This window comes from Lepidochelys kempii, chromosome 19 (assembly GCF_965140285.1).
Source record: "Lepidochelys kempii isolate rLepKem1 chromosome 19, rLepKem1.hap1, whole genome shotgun sequence".
Lineage (NCBI taxonomy): Eukaryota > Metazoa > Chordata > Testudines > Cheloniidae > Lepidochelys > Lepidochelys kempii.
The window spans coordinates 2,692,548-2,707,899 of record NC_136398.1 but is presented as its reverse complement, the minus strand read 5'-3'; the positions used below and the strand labels follow the sequence as shown (position 1 = coordinate 2,707,899).

The window sequence follows — 15,352 nt, the reverse complement described above, 5'->3', positions numbered from 1 at the left end:
GTACCTCCAAGGCACGATGCAGGAGACATGGATGGCCAAAGACACATGAAGCTCTAAGAAGAAAATTCTACATGTGGACATTGGAAGCAAGATAGGGACAACACAGTAGCAAGGCAACATAAGATTAGTCTACCAAAATACTCTTAAACAGCCTTCACAAAGCTAATGGAAGCACATGCAGAAGTGATGCTCAATGAGTGCCCATTTCCCTGACAAAGTTTGGATATAAGTGAGCGTCTGAAATGCTCCACAGCTTGGACGCTGACCACAATATAGACTATGCAGATGAACTATTGTACGAAGGTGCTGCCATGGGGTAATGAGAAGAGAAGTGGAATAGAAAAGCAGTGTAATCTGAATCAAGTGGAAACACATTCCCCTGGCATCTTGCCAATTCTGGTGAAAGTTGTGACTGATTAAGCTATTTTAAAACACTGTCACTAAAATTTTGAACTCTAAAAGTTACTGTGAAAATCACATCAGCTTAGTAAAGTGGTAACTCAACAACTTAGATGGCCATTTTACTTTAAACATGTGCATTTTAAACACTGAATGTTGAACTAATAAGTTCAATGAGGTATTTTAAGTAATGGAGCTCATGTTCTGGGAGGACATGTGTGGCTAAAAACGATGAGAGACTAAGAGCAGAAAGAACATGAATGTTTCTTCAAGTCAATTTATGTTTTGATAGGAATACCCTAACACTGATGCACAAAGGGAAATTCTTAAAAGGCTTGAGAAGTCACCAGCTAAGTTTGTCTTGTTAAGACAAAACTAGATTTTTGGGACAACTAAAGAAAGACCAACAAGGCCGACTGTACGTCGGGATAAAGCAGCATGCTGTGTTAGATACTACTATAGGATTGCAGCATTCAGAACTGAGCCACTGGTTGCTCAATTAAAGTCCAGTTTTGAATGAGTGTCAGAAAACAAGATTAACTCAAAAGATCCTCCACGTTCTTTTGGCAGACTTTAAGCTTTACTTGGTTACTGAGTCACTGGTGACCAGCTCTTACAGTTTAACTGCAGAGAAATGATGGCTTTATTCCCTCAAGGCAGTCAATCCCATTCCAACAGGACTGGGAGAGAGAAATAAACGAAGATTTGCATCAGCGCCATTTGGTTTGAATGAGTCACGCTTCAGTTATGAGCATTTTGGCTGATGCTCTGTTTTCTTCTTTTCTAGGAACTTGGGTTGCACCTCCTACCCATAAAAATGAAGGGAAGCTGTGCCAACCTCCCTGGAACAGGAGAGTTCACTTTCTCCAGAGAAGGGGAACATACCTCGGTACTCAGATATTTCAGGCTGGGCAGCCCCTGTTTTTATTTTCCAAATATAACTTAAGGACCAGATCCTGCCCTCTGAGGTATGCACACTTAGCGCACAATGGCTCCAAGACAGAAAATTTTGCTGTTTGGCCAGTGGAAGAGAAATTGAAAGCCTAACTGAAATAAGTTATCAGAAGTAATTAACTCCTGGCTGATTTCCACAAAAACAAGGGCCCCATTCTGCCTTCTTTACACCCATCCAATCCCACTGTCTTCAATGGAGTAACTCAGGTGCAAATGAGGGCAGAATCAGGTCCCAGAGTTTAAGCAACTTCAAACCAGTTGTGAAAGAAGCAGCAGCAAAATGCAACTGAAGCTGAAAAGGGAGTCAGCACGACAACAGAATGAAGGCAGGTCCTGTCACAAGGCAACAGGCTAGGAGCACCCATCCTGCAAGGAAAAATGAGGAAGAGCAAACAGGTGCCTGATGTCAAATACAACTTGGGGGAGAGACAGAAGAGTCATCTTAGCCAGTGTAGAACTGGCTGAACACAGATTTTTAAAAGGACCACTCAGAAGGCTCCTAGGCTGAATATAGAGTGTGGTGCTAGTGAGAAATGTGACCATGTAAATATGGAACCAATTTCTAGCTCCCTACACATCTTGGGATCTGACTGCACTTTACTGACTACGCTTTTACTCCCATTAGCCCTGCAGAACCAACAGGATTCTATTCTGCCTTGTGCAACCCAACTACAGAATCTTTGTTACTAGTGATGAGGTAAGAGGCATTAAAGTTGCATTTTCAGACTGAGGCAGAATTTGGTGTCAGTTACCAAAAAATCATCTGATTTGTAAACCGAGCAAGTTTTTGCCCTGTAAATCAAACAATGAAAACCTGCAAAGTAAATGTAAAATTGACTGCAGATTATAACTGCTCTTTAAGGGGGAATCTTGCATTAATACAATGCTTTTTATATCCTGCTGTAGCCTAGGCCTGCACTAATCTATAATGAGGAGTGGATCTTATAAAGCTAGTTTGATCTGAGCTATATCTAACATGAATAATCCCAGGAGAGTTACAGTTTAGTATCCCATACATCCCAACCCCCACAAAAACCCAGGCACTTTAGACTTGTCACACCATCATCTCTTTTCTATGCTAACTTGCATTTTGTCTTTACTAGTAAAATCCCAGGAAGACAGACAATAACTACTAGCTTACAGGTAAAGCCAGCATCTGTTCCCTTCTCTCTTCAATGGCCTACCGAGATAAACTCCATTTCCCAATCCAGTCCCTACCCACTCTCCAGCCTGCAGAAAGGAAGCTGTTTAGAGCTTAAGGCCAGAAGACTGATGCGATAGTCTGGCCTCCTATCCAGCACAGGCCATCAAACACCACCCGCACACTTATGTTCTCCTTGCTATATACTTTTTCTTTCATAGATTTGTAGAGTTTAAGGCCAGAAAAGACATTAGGATCATCTAGTCCGACTTTGTCTTAACACTGGCCATAGGTTATTCAAAGGTTTTATCCTGCCTTCTATAAAGAATGAAAAAAACCCTTAATTGTTTGGCAGTAAGGATGAGATTTTCATTGACTTTGCTCAGGAAGCCTCAGAATTAGTAGAGGCTGATTACCCATTTGAATTAGAAACTGAAAACTGATCTGCAATAACTCTGCCATGTGTATTAGCAGCCTCCAATGTAAAAGCTAAGAATGGAAATTTCAGGCTCAAGTCCATCTAGAATTAGGGTATGAAATTCAATCTGGATTATTTGTTTACAAAGTCAAGTTAGACAACTTTTGTTCCCTCAAGCCTCTCACAAACTGTACTTCAAAGGCACTGCCATCAAGATGCAACTGATGGACAGGGACCTGCAATGTAATAATTTAGGAACACTGTATGTGACCTGGTCAGAGAGATTAAGTTATTATAGATTGGTTACTCTCCTGTCTGAATGCATGGATCTAGTTTAACAAGGGGCTGTGGGAAAAGCAAGCAGGAAAACAACTAGCTATAAATAATCAGCCTCCCAGTAAGGGTTAAGGGGCAAAATTACAGGACAATGGCCTACTTCTGGGCCTGAGTGACAGCTCTTTCTGCCAATGCTGGGAACAAAGAAATCAAAGGACACCGAAAAGCCTCTGTCAGGAGAGGAAGTGGGGTCAATTGCCAAGGGCTGTTCCTGGTAAGAACAAAGACAGGTCCTGTGAGAGTTGTGGGAGTGTCAGAGAAGTTGGGGAATGGGGAACTCTGAGGAAGAAGATGTGGGCATGCCTATAGACTAGTTAATGTTTTCAGATATTTTCTTTTATACGCTTTTGTTCGAAACCAGGGTTCAGGCAACCTTTCAGAAGCGGTGTGCCAAATCTTCATTTATTCACTTTAATTTAAGGTTTCACACACCAGTAATACATTTTAACGTTTTTTAGAAGCTCTCTCTAAGTCTATATATTATATAACTAAACTATTGTCGAATGTAAAGTAAACAAGGTTTTTAAAATGTTTAAGAAGCTTCATTTAAAATTAAATTAAAATGCTGATCTTACGCCACCGGCCCGCTCAGCCCGCTGCCAGCCTGGGGTTCCGTTCACCTAGGCCGGCGGCCAGAACCCCAGACTGGCAAGGGACTGAGCGGGGCCTGCAGCCGGGACCCTGGCTGGCAAGGGGCCAGCAGCCAGAACCCCAGACCGGCAGTGGACTGAGCGGGGCCGGTGGCCAGGACCCCAGACCGGCAGTGGACTGAGCAGCTCAGCCCGCTGCCTGTCTGGGGTTTCGTCTGCCAGCTCCTGCCAGCCAGGGTCCCGGCTGCCAGCCCCACTCAGCCCGCTACTGGTCCGGGATCCCGGCCCTGCCCACATATAGTGGGTACCTACCTTCTCCCTGGTTCTAACCCATTCTCTTCCTCTCTCTCTCTGCACGGAGCTGAGCGTGGGAGTGCACTGAGCACAGTGCTGGGGGTGAAAGAGCAGACTGGGGGTTGGGGTGTAGGGTCTGGCCAGGAGCTAGAATGAGGGAGGGGGCTCAGGGTTGGGGCCGGAGATTTGGGGGTGTAATGCTTACCTGGGCAACTCCCATTTGGTGCGAGGAGTGCAGGTGGGAATGTGGGGGGGTGGGGTGTAGGAGCTCCCGCTTGATGCTCAGGGTGGGGGTGGGAATGTGGGGAGTGCAAGAGTCAAGACATGGGGTGTGTAGGGGGGCTGGGTATGTGAGGGGGGTGCAGGAGAGTCAGGGCAGAGGGCTGGGGGCATGTGAGTGGGGTGCAGGAGTCAGGACAAAGGGTTGGGGGGCTGGAGTCAGGGCTGGGTGTGTGTGAGGGGGGTGCTGGGATCAGGGCAGAGGGCTGGGGTCGTGGGAGTGCTCCCAGCCCCCTGCCCAGAGCAGCTCAAGGCAGGGGGCTGGAGGGGATATGCCTCGATTCCACCCCCCTACCCCAAAGCCCTGTCCCCACCTCGTCTCCGCCTCCTCCCCAGAGCAGCGAGCATGCTGGGACTCCGCTTTGCTTCTCCCCCTCCTTCCCAAGGGCCATCAGCTGATCAGCAGCCGGGAGGGAGGAGGAGGAGGGGCAAGAACCCAGGCAGGATTTTTAATGGCACGGTGTTGCCTGCCGGGGTCCCAGCCTGGGTTCGGCAGCGGGCTGAGCAGGGCCAGTGGCTGGGACCCGGCAGGCAGAAGCGTGCCATTAAAAATCAGCTCGCGTGCCATCTTTGACACGCGTGCCATAGGTTGCCAACCCCTGTTCTAAACAAACTACCTTGCTTTAAGAAGGCTGTCTGATCATGACTCCCAGAGGGAGCAGAACTGCAGGCACTGCACCTGCTGAGGTAATCACACGGGATCAGAGGACAGTGGCCCCAGGGGCCTGGTCTCAAGAGTGGGAGAACAGCAGGACTCCATCTGGAGACAGAACAGCCCAAGGCCTGGGAGGAATCATAGAATCATAGAATATCAGGGTTGGAAGGGACCCCAGAAGGTCATCTAGTCCAACCCCCTGCTCAAAGCAGGACCAATTCCCAGTTAAATCATCCCAGCCAGGGCTTTGTCAAGCCTGACCTTAAAAACCTCTAAGGAAGGAGATTCTACCACCTCCCTAGGTAACGCATTCCAGTGTTTCACCACCCTCTTAGTGAAAAAGTTTTTCCTAATATCCAATCTAAACCTCCCCCACTGCAACTTGAGACCATTACTCCTCGTTCTGTCATCTGCTACCATTGAGAACAGTCTAGAGCCATCCTCTTTGGAACCCCCTTTCAGGTAGTTGAAAGCAGCTATCAAATCCCCCCTCATTCTTTTCTTCTGCAGACTAAACAATCCCAGCTCCCTCAGCCTCTCCTCATAACTCATGTGTTCCAGTCCCCTAATCATTTTTGTTGCCCTTCGCTGGACTCTCTCCAATTTATCCACATCCTTCTTGAAGTGTGGGGCCCAAAACTGGACACAGTACTCCAGATGAGGCCTCACCAATGTCGAATAGAGGGGAACGATCACGTCCCTCGATCTGCTCGCTATGCCCCTACTTATACATCCCAAAATGCCATTGGCCTTCTTGGCAACAAGGGCACACTGCTGACTCATATCCAGCTTCTCGTCCACTGTCACCCCTAGGTCCTAGGAGATGCACTTCAAGAGACCAGGAAGGGTAAAAGCTGCAGTTTGCCTATCATTGTCACAATTCCCAGGCTCTGAGGGCAAGATCCAGTCACAGGAGTAATGCTCAGTTCTTACACAGGGACTTTCATCCGCAAATCTCAAAGCATGTGACAAACATTAAAACTCAACACTGCCAATTGGCGTCATCCACATTATACAGGTGGGCAAACTGAGGCCCTGCTCAGTAGCAGAGCTGAGACTAGAACTCAAGAGTCTGCATGCCCGACCTCTAGACCACAGGCTAACCGCTTGGTGTGGGCAGTGGAAGTACATTGGGGGGAACTGAGATTGGTTGGCTCTGCTCACTTTTGGGGGACCTCTAAGAACAGAATTTTGGCAGGGCAGGGGACAACAGACAAAAGATTAAACTGTTCCTTTCCTCTCACCATCTCTGGAATAGCAGCCATGTGTGAACTTAATGATCTGCACACCTCTGTAACCCATGAAGGAGACGTCTGCTAGAAAGGAAATCCCTTAAGGAAGCACCACAAAACAGATGCAAAAAGAAGGAATGACTTACCTTTTGTTTAGCACCATGTTTCCTAGTTTCAAGTCTCTGTGCACAATATTTTTCTGTAAGACAGATTCCATATTAGATCAGATGATGATATATGAACACAAGCATCCTTAGAATGAGTTCAATTCTGGCCCCAGCACTCAGAGGATACAAGCACTAATCCTATTTTAGAGACTGCATCATACTCTGACTAGAAGAATATTAGAGGCAAACACTCACACTTCACCTGTTGAATTTGTTATTGTGATATACAATCCAAGAGCTATTCCTGCACACAAGCAGCCTATGGAAGGTAAAGCCGACAATGCAGAGATAACAGCTGGATCCGTCTACGTTCAAAATAGCAACGTACATGTCTGCAAACACCGCCGAGGCCCCGTTTGGTACTTTTCACTTGGTTCTGGGGGCCAACAGCCATAAAGAAGGCTGCCTACACCCAAATAATACAACGCTAACAGTCAGATGTCTCGGGCCCTACATCTAATGAGCTTGGTGACACCCCAACGAAATTCAAAGTGTTAATTTGCCACTGAGGGTGTATCCAGTGCTCTAGCCCTGCTCTGTCTGCTCCACCCTTGTTGCCAGGGTTCAAAACCGCAGTATACGAATCCTGCTAACTCAGGCCTGCTGCACGGCACATCCGACTGCAGCTGCTGGGTCTGAGCCGCGGGCTGCCCAGCCCCGGCAATGCCCCTTTCGACTGAGAGATTCTTCTGAATGTGCATGTTTATTAGCTCACTGGCAAGGCTCTGCTAAGGGAGGCCGGATGTCACTTTTTACAGCGTAACAAGTCAGAAACCTCAGTGGAATCTATTTTTATAGCACAGTAATTTCCAGCTCATTGATCTCAAACTAGCAGCACAGGGTTTTTATCTCAGGATCAATTTTTATCTTACTTATGATTTATATTGCTTCCATGGGAAATGCTTTGGAGTGGTTCCTGGATTTGATTAGCTTCAAACCCAGAAAGTTTCTTTTTGTTGAGGTTAATAGTTTTGCTGTTCACTTGATTTACATCTAATCCAACTGCCCTCTCTCCTCAGCCAGTAAATGTTGTGCCAGCAACAAACAACCTGGGAGAGAGGTGATGCTCTGGTATGGCTCAGAATACCGAGCCTTGTGTAGAGCTTAATGTTTTAAAAGGATTGTGTTTTTGGAAAAGAGCTGAGACATCCATCCTTTGTAATCCTTCTGTTGTTTTTATGAAGTCCAGAATGTTAATTTGGGATGAAACTCCCTCAAGACATGTGCACAGGCTACATGGAGACCGTACCTTGTGTAATGCTTCCACCACTCGTACCACATCGTAGAATATAACAACAGTCTCCCGTTCACTGAGTCTCTTCTCTTTAATGACATAATGCTGCAAGTTGATTAAATCTGCTGTCTTGTCACTGAAATCGTGAGCACAGAGACAGTCTAAAACAAGGCAAATGCGCTTCCTCATCTTCCTGACCATTCTGTTGGTTTCCAGATCTTCTATGATTTCACAAGTTCGGTCCTGCAGTGGCAGAGGGAGGCAAGGAATGGAGTTTAAATAAATGGTCTAGTTTGCACATGCAGGGGACATATGTATTAGTTTGGAACAGAGCATTAGAGAATAATATGGCCTTTTAGATAGTTACAATAAAGAAATAAGGAAAGCACAGATAAGAGATTACCTGGGACACACTCATTTGGTTTAAGATTAGCAACTATAGGGCTTAGTCTGCATTTCCTGGCCTGAGTAGTGAAGAACTGATACAGTGAGAATACGCTCAACTAGCATGGGTACTCAACCCAAGCAAAACCTACATCAAATGCCAGCATGCTCAGAAACCAGACACAGGACTAACTGTAATGTAGCTGAAACAACAAGGAGTCCTTGTGGCACTTTAGAGACAAACAAATTTGGGCATAAGCTTTTGTGGGCTAGAACCCACTTCATCAGATGCATGGAGTGAAAAAATAAAATCAAGTAGAATATATATTATAGCACATGAAAAGATGAGAGTTGTCTTACCAAGTGGGGGGGGGTGTCACTGCTAATGAGCCAATTCAATTAAGGTGGAAGTGGACTATTCTCAGCAGTTGACAAGAAGGGGTAAATACCAAGGGAGGGAAAATTTCTTTTGTAGTGCTAATGAGGCCCATGCAATCAAGGTGGCCCATTTCCAACAGTTGACAAGAAGATGTGAGTATTGGCAGAGGGAAAAATGCTTTTTGTAGTGACCCAGCCACTCCCAGTCTTTATTCAGGCCTAATTTGATGGTGTCCAGTTTGCAAATTAATTCCAGTTAATATAGCTGGACCCTCTGGTTTTGTTACGGTATAGACAGAGCCTCAGTTGAAACAGGTTGTTGACAAACATTTAGCCAGCAAGTGAACAATCACCTGCATCACAGCTAACATCTCTTATCAGCCAACATGTCACAGACTCAATAAATGACTTGTTTCAGAGGTGTTAACAGCCCTGCAATTGGTTCACTTAGCGATATTTAATTGCTAATTAGCACATTTACAAATTTATTTTAACATATTGAAACAGCATCTTGGAAACTTGTCTGCTTCTCCCAATTCAACAACAGACCAATTACAGAAACTGGAAAGCAGAGACGATATTCTAAAAAGGCACTTTGTTGCTTCACATTTGAAAATCAGTTTATGTTAATTAAGGGGCATGGAGCAATTCCATTTTCCTGGAGTGGGATCCAAACTCTAGGTACTACTGCTATAATTGTATCATATTAGAAGAGCCTCTTCAGACCGACACTCATGTTTCTTGTACTTACTTTAGGCTACGTCTGAATGTTAAGCAGCACAGGAAGGCTCACAAGTGCACATATAAAGACCCATGTCCTGTTTTATAATCTAATATCACACATCACAAGTCTTATTTCATCAGTATTTAACACTAATTGCCTCTGCAATACACTTGCTTGCTTTAAGAGGCACCGATTAATCATGGCTAAGGCTGCGATTTAGTCACAGAGGTCCCAGAATCTGTGATTTCCGAAGACTTCTGTAACTTCGGCCAGAGCTGCTGGGAGCTTCAGGGTTCCCTGCCTCTGGGGGGAGTCCCACAGCTTCCCGCCACCACTCCTAGCCACCACGGGAGGCAGGGGGATCCGCTTCTCCTGGCCAGCAAGGGGGACCCCCACAGCTCCCTGCCCCAGCAGGGGGAATCCCTGCTGCTCCTGGCCGCAGCAGGGGGACCCTCAGAGCTCCTAGCTGCCGTGGGAGGCAGTGGGGACGCCCACAGCCTGGAACTCCCATGGAGGGGGACCCTGGAGCTCCCAATTCCGCCCCTCCAAGCTGCCCAGGCTACCCATTTTGTCACGTGTATTTGTAGTAAAACCCAAGGACAGGTCGGAGGCTTCCGTGAATTCTTCATTATTGCCCATGACCTCTCCGTGACTTTTACTAAAAATATCTAAGACAAAAAACTTAGCCTTAATCATGGCTGGCATCCTGATAATTCTCTATGCATGAGAATGTCAGTGTGAGTAGTGCATTGCTCGGAGTAGTAGTTCAGGCTCATGGCAGTTGCCACTGTCCTCAGAGAGCCTGCGAGGTGGCTGGCTGTACCTGAAAGAGCCCATGATGGTGAACCACTCCATCCTGATTGTGCAGAAGGGAAAGGAGAGAGTACTCTGTGTGCAGCAGCATCTTGCCCTGTCGCTCCTCCTGGGTTTCTATTCCTTTGTCACCCCTTTCCTCTAAGGTAAGGATCTTTGGGAAAGGAGAAAAATGCCTTATTCCTTTAGGGAAAACTGAAGTCACCCCAAATATTTAGCTACAGCTGTACATTTTCAACATTCACATGTGCATTTCACAGCTGAATGGAATTACACCAGTGCTTGACTTATGCGCTTGCCACAAAGTGTCTGAACTAACATGTGCAGAATGAATTTGATGAGCTCACAGGAAACACATTGCCATTTGCAAGCACCCCAGATCCTTTCCCCCTTTGTTGCCAGTACAACAGCTCAGCTCCCCTCGTGGCAGTAGTGCACAGAGAGCTCCAGAAACCCACTGGTGTGTTAAGCACGGCTGTTTAACCCTGCTGAGAGCAGCAGCAGCTGAGGCTTTGCTTGAGAGCTAACACTTGCACCAGTGTTGCTGAACTGCTGGCAGGAAGTTTTAGCAGCCATTCCCCAGTGTATACAAGGATTTAGACTGTTGCATTCTCCCTGGATTCAGGCAGTTTCTCTAATGGAGCAAGAGTTAAAAGGTCTCAGAGGATCCGCACCCCAGGTGTGTTGCTTACCTTTAGTTGATAGAAGTCATCTGTCCCATCCTTTCTAGCCAAACATTGAACAATACTTGGCACCGGGGAGTTACCTAAACGTGGACCTACCAGCACAAAGCAGAACAGATTTGTTTTCCTGTAAGAAGCTATGACTAATTCAATGTTATGTCAATATTCAGCTGTCATACAGTTTGCATAAGTCTAAATTAAGTTCCTTTTTCAGCAGGGCATGAATATCCACAGTCAATTTCTTCCCATAGATTGTATTGCTCTTAAGAAAACAAAGGATGCTGGATTCTGAATCTCCTTGACAATGGTCCATTTGTTCACAGAAGAGACCTTTGGCAAAACACTGCTGTGTCCAGCTGAACCTTATAGAAATACAGATTTCTGCATGCCTAAACCATATAGGTTTTACATTCGCTATCAGCAGTTGTGGCAAGGAATTCTTGAACCTCTGAACCTAGCTGCCACTCCTAAAAGGGGCTGCTCAGTTTAACAGTTTATTGAATGCACCAGAATAACCCACTGTGTTGATTCCCCATCTTAACTAGCCCATTTTTAACAGATGATCTGATAGGTTTTAAAAATAGACTTCACTGGGATCTTGGGGTCATGCAAAATAACTAAAAACTATACGTTATTCAAGTGACAGCTGAGAGCTACTGGGGGAGCGGGTCAGCCTACAGGACACAACAAGGAGAGAGCAGCCACTGTGTTACTTCAATAAACTGTGTGCGTGCTAATTTAACAGCATATTCAGAGTGAAGTGGGGTTGAACATACACCCGAGGGCTCCTTAGGGAAAACTATCCTACTACACATTATCCTCAAGAAGAGAGTTTGCCTTTGGATACAATTTAAATATTCAGACCCCAAATCAATAAAAGCAGGGGTTCACAGTTGTGCTCCTAATGGCTGTGCTTGTCTTGCTAAACACACATTACAAACACCCTTAATTTTCCAGTTACAGGAGCTCTAAGGATTGCTGCTTTATCAACATCAGATGAAGCGAATTTTGCTAGGCACAAAGACCTAGATTACAAGTCTGCTTTGACTCATTTTATTGAATCTGTTTTCCTTAAGCTTTGCAACCATTAACATTCCACCTCATACAGCACAGGGGATGAAGAAAACCTCTTCTGCTTACCTAGGATGAAAGGGCCTGCTCTCTTGGCATTACTTCCAGAAATCCCTGTACAAAGAGCCTTTGCCTTAGCAGATGTTTCCCCAGCTCCTCTGTCTGATGCTCGCCGCTTCATCCTCAGCTCTTGAAAGACAGGGAAGATCACACTTCAGTGAGTAACAAAGCTCTTCTCCTTACACTATATCCTATCTTGCACTGGAAACCTTTTACTTGATGATGCACAGCACTTCCGCCTATTTGTGTAGTAGAAGGCAGCTCCTACTAACAAAAAGCTATGGCTCATTTACTAGTTGATTAATTGGGAGCTACAGACTTCATGCATTTCAGGAAGGTACAAGGCAGCTTCATTAGAGTGTAATGTTCCTAGATCAGTTATTTGACACATGTAATGGGGGGGGGGGGAGAGGACACTAAATAATTAAGACTTCTTTTACAGCAGAATAAAGCACATGAATGAATACATTCTAAAAAGCACCAGAAGACACTGCCTCTGTTCCTCGAAAAAGAAAAGGAGTACTAGTGGCACCTTAGAGACTAACCAATTTATTTGAGCTCTAAAAAAATTTGAGTTCCAAAAAACTCTGAAGTCAACCCATGAGACTCTAGGGGTTTATTCACAGAAACACTTATGCTTTAATGACTGTGGCCAACTCACCAGCTATTGAGAAGCACAAGAGTCTTTAGTTCTCAGCACTGAGGAATAAAACTGACCATGTGGCTGAATCACAACATTTCAGCTTTTCCTGGGACAGAGCATTGCGGAGGGAGAGCACACATCTCTATTAGTTACTTCCAGATGATTAGCTCATTCATCCTTAATTAACAACTTATTTGTAAATGAGAGAGAAAAATTATATATAGATATGTATTTTATAGTTAGTATAAACTAAAGTCCCCCTCTCTTTGTCCCTGTTTACCCTATGGCCTAATCTGTACTCTTATCCCTTCACTATGTTCATCCAGCTGGACTGAGTTGAATTCAGGCACTTTCAGTCTGCTGTATAAAAAATCACTGCCTCTCTTGTATTTCTGTGCTTTACATTCGTCTAAGGAAAAAGCACACTACACATTGCCACCAGTTCTCAATAGATATTTTGCAGTGCACAAATTCTTAATGAAAAAAAAAAACCTGGATGTGAGCTCCCCTGCTCTACCACCATGCAGGAAAATACTCCTGTCCATCACAGGAGTGTCTGGCATGCATCCAAATGTGCAGATAACAGCATTATATATAGACAGACTGAAGGAATGGATCATCACTCGGGACTAGGCTCTGAAGTGTGTTACCTTCTCCTTATTCAGGGATTGCAGAGATGTTCTGGATTCTTCTAAAATGAACCAGCCTTCTGTTCCTCAGAGCCCTACAGAAAGTGTACTGACATAGCCCTGCAGCCCCAACATCTAAAGGCCCAGGTTAATTCAAGTCTCCGATTGGTCACAACACGTTTCTCTCTACAGGGGACAGGCCTTGCCTCAGTTCACTGGCAAGAGACTTTGTCCTCAGGCTGGACATGAAACTATTGCAGTGGTTACATTCTGCACTCAGTGGGTTCGCTGCTAGCGTGAAGGTCTTACTCCAGCAGCAGCAATCCCTGGAGTGAGCGCCGGCCTGCTGAGAGTCCCCCCCTTACACCTCACCCCCTTCCCTGGCTTAGGAGTCGTTTTAAAGAGGATGCCCCAGCTCCACTTTGATTAACTGTCTTCATTCTAACACATTTTAAAAGCAGTTCAAAAAGGAATGACTAAAAAAAGACTTTCAATAGGGACTGCCCCTGGGCCAGGCTTTCCTATCTCACTTATCCCAAACAAATTCCTTGCAAAGTTTCAATGATTTTTGGGCAGGCGAAGGGTGCTTTGAGTACTTTTTAAACAGCTAATATTTAAAAGATGAGACAGACTGATAAATCCTTCCCCCTCTCCAGCCGTGACTAGGTAGAGTGGGAAGTTCACACCTCCGGTGGCATGAACTTTTCACTGACTGCTGACTCAACATGACACCACTTATACAAAAGCACTTCGCACTGTGCCCAGCAGAGCAAGACATTTTATAATAGCAAGTGGGATGTTTCCATGAAATCAATCAGCAGGTTTAGATTCCCCCATTACTGACCCATATATTTGGTTTTGCCTTTAACTTAAGTATTAACTGAAATTAACTGAATTCAGTTATGGCACCCATAATGTTTAGTGGTTAGAACCAAGATCTCGGTGCCACAATGGTCTTCGTTCTGCTCATGCTGCATCACTGACTTCCTACCTGACCTTGCTGACATCACTCAATTCCCTGCAATTTAATCATTCCAGATGGAAACCTGCACAATCAAAATTTCACTGAGGAAACCCCCAGCTAATACATATGCTGCAACATCTGGTGCTGCGCAATCGGTGTTTATTAGGACTCACTGGTGCGCATGGCGTGGTCATAAACAAAAAAAAAATCCGAGGACTCACGTAGTTCAGCATCAACCATATCTTTATTCTTCTTCCAAACTAGGTTTTCCAATGCCTCAGGAAACAGCAGGCATCACTCTGGAGACGGCTGGAGGATCGAAAGGTCGGGGACTCTGTAAATGTAAAAGGCGATGCACTTGATGCTGTGGTTCTGTGATTGTGACGATGATAATGTGGTAGGCACCAAAAGTTCTGTAATTTTCAACATCTATGTTTTGTTTGTCTTAGAATAACCTCCAGATCCCGCTCTAAGCTGCTGCTTGTGGACAAGCGAGAAGGGCTACTGAAGCTGTTACTGGAAAGTTAAATGTATTGTACAAACAGAACACAAGTACTAGCCTCAAGGCTACCAACTATTTTTGTAGTTCTATGAAAGGGTTAATACATGCACAAAGTTTGCACTTCAGACAGTGTATCAAACTTTGTCCTAACCAGAAACTACCTTCTTATTAAATCCTGGTTGCACAAGGACCTTTCTTTAAAAGGGCCAAGCAAACCTGTGACAAAGATAATTCCACTAAAATTCAGTATCTTTACAGTTAATCTGGTCACAACTCAAAGTCATGCGCAAATAAGGATTGCAATTAGGATTTAATCAGACAGTGTATTAAAAACCAACAGATTATTACAAACATTTGAGGTTTAAATATTGTATAACACGATTAGTTCATCTTTACTAAACCCAAAAATGTTTTAATCCACTTGTATTTGTTTAAATAATAAACTGAAGCTGAACCTAAATAAACCCGTACATGACCATATTTGGGACACAATAAAAGTCAACCTCCTTTGAGGTCAGATAAGCCGTAAAGTCGCAATACATCTGGTTACTGGGACTTGTTTAAAAGGCCATATAGCACTGTACTTTGAGTGTCAATTTTTAATATTTTGTCTTACAATGTCAAAGGACTTCGCACTAGGAGCTAAGACTGCAATGAACATTTTTCTAAGGAAAGGAGGACTCGTGGCACCTTAGAGACTAACCAATTTATTTGAGCATAAGCTTTCGTGAGCTACAGCTCACTTCATCGGATGCATAAAGTGGAAAATTCAGTGAGGATTTTTTATGCATTTTCCACTTTA

The 15,352-nt window shown here is 44.7% G+C and overlaps 1 protein-coding gene across 10 annotated transcripts in view; it reads right to left on the bottom strand.

Moving 5' to 3' along the window:
• Positions 1 to 15,352, bottom strand: part of STK40 (serine/threonine kinase 40) — a 74,568-nt gene that overhangs the window by 34,222 nt on the left and 24,994 nt on the right. For 6 of the 10 annotated variants that reach the window (XM_073317346.2, XM_073317344.2, XM_073317343.2 and 3 more), the window contains exons 2-7: positions 14,270 to 14,382; positions 11,822 to 11,941; positions 10,691 to 10,776; positions 10,009 to 10,152; positions 7,715 to 7,942; positions 6,445 to 6,497 (exon numbers count right to left, since the gene is read on the bottom strand). In XM_073317346.2, the coding sequence (XP_073173447.1) occupies positions 6,445 to 6,497; positions 7,715 to 7,942; positions 10,009 to 10,152; positions 10,691 to 10,776; positions 11,822 to 11,941; positions 14,270 to 14,288 (650 nt within the window). In that variant the 5' untranslated portion in view covers positions 14,289 to 14,382. Of the gene's footprint in view, positions 1 to 6,444; positions 6,500 to 7,714; positions 7,943 to 10,008; positions 10,153 to 10,690; positions 10,777 to 11,821; positions 11,942 to 14,269; positions 14,383 to 15,352 lie in introns of those variants that run through there. The other 4 variants (XM_073317348.2, XM_073317347.2, XM_073317352.2 and 1 more) reach the window with 4 other exon arrangements.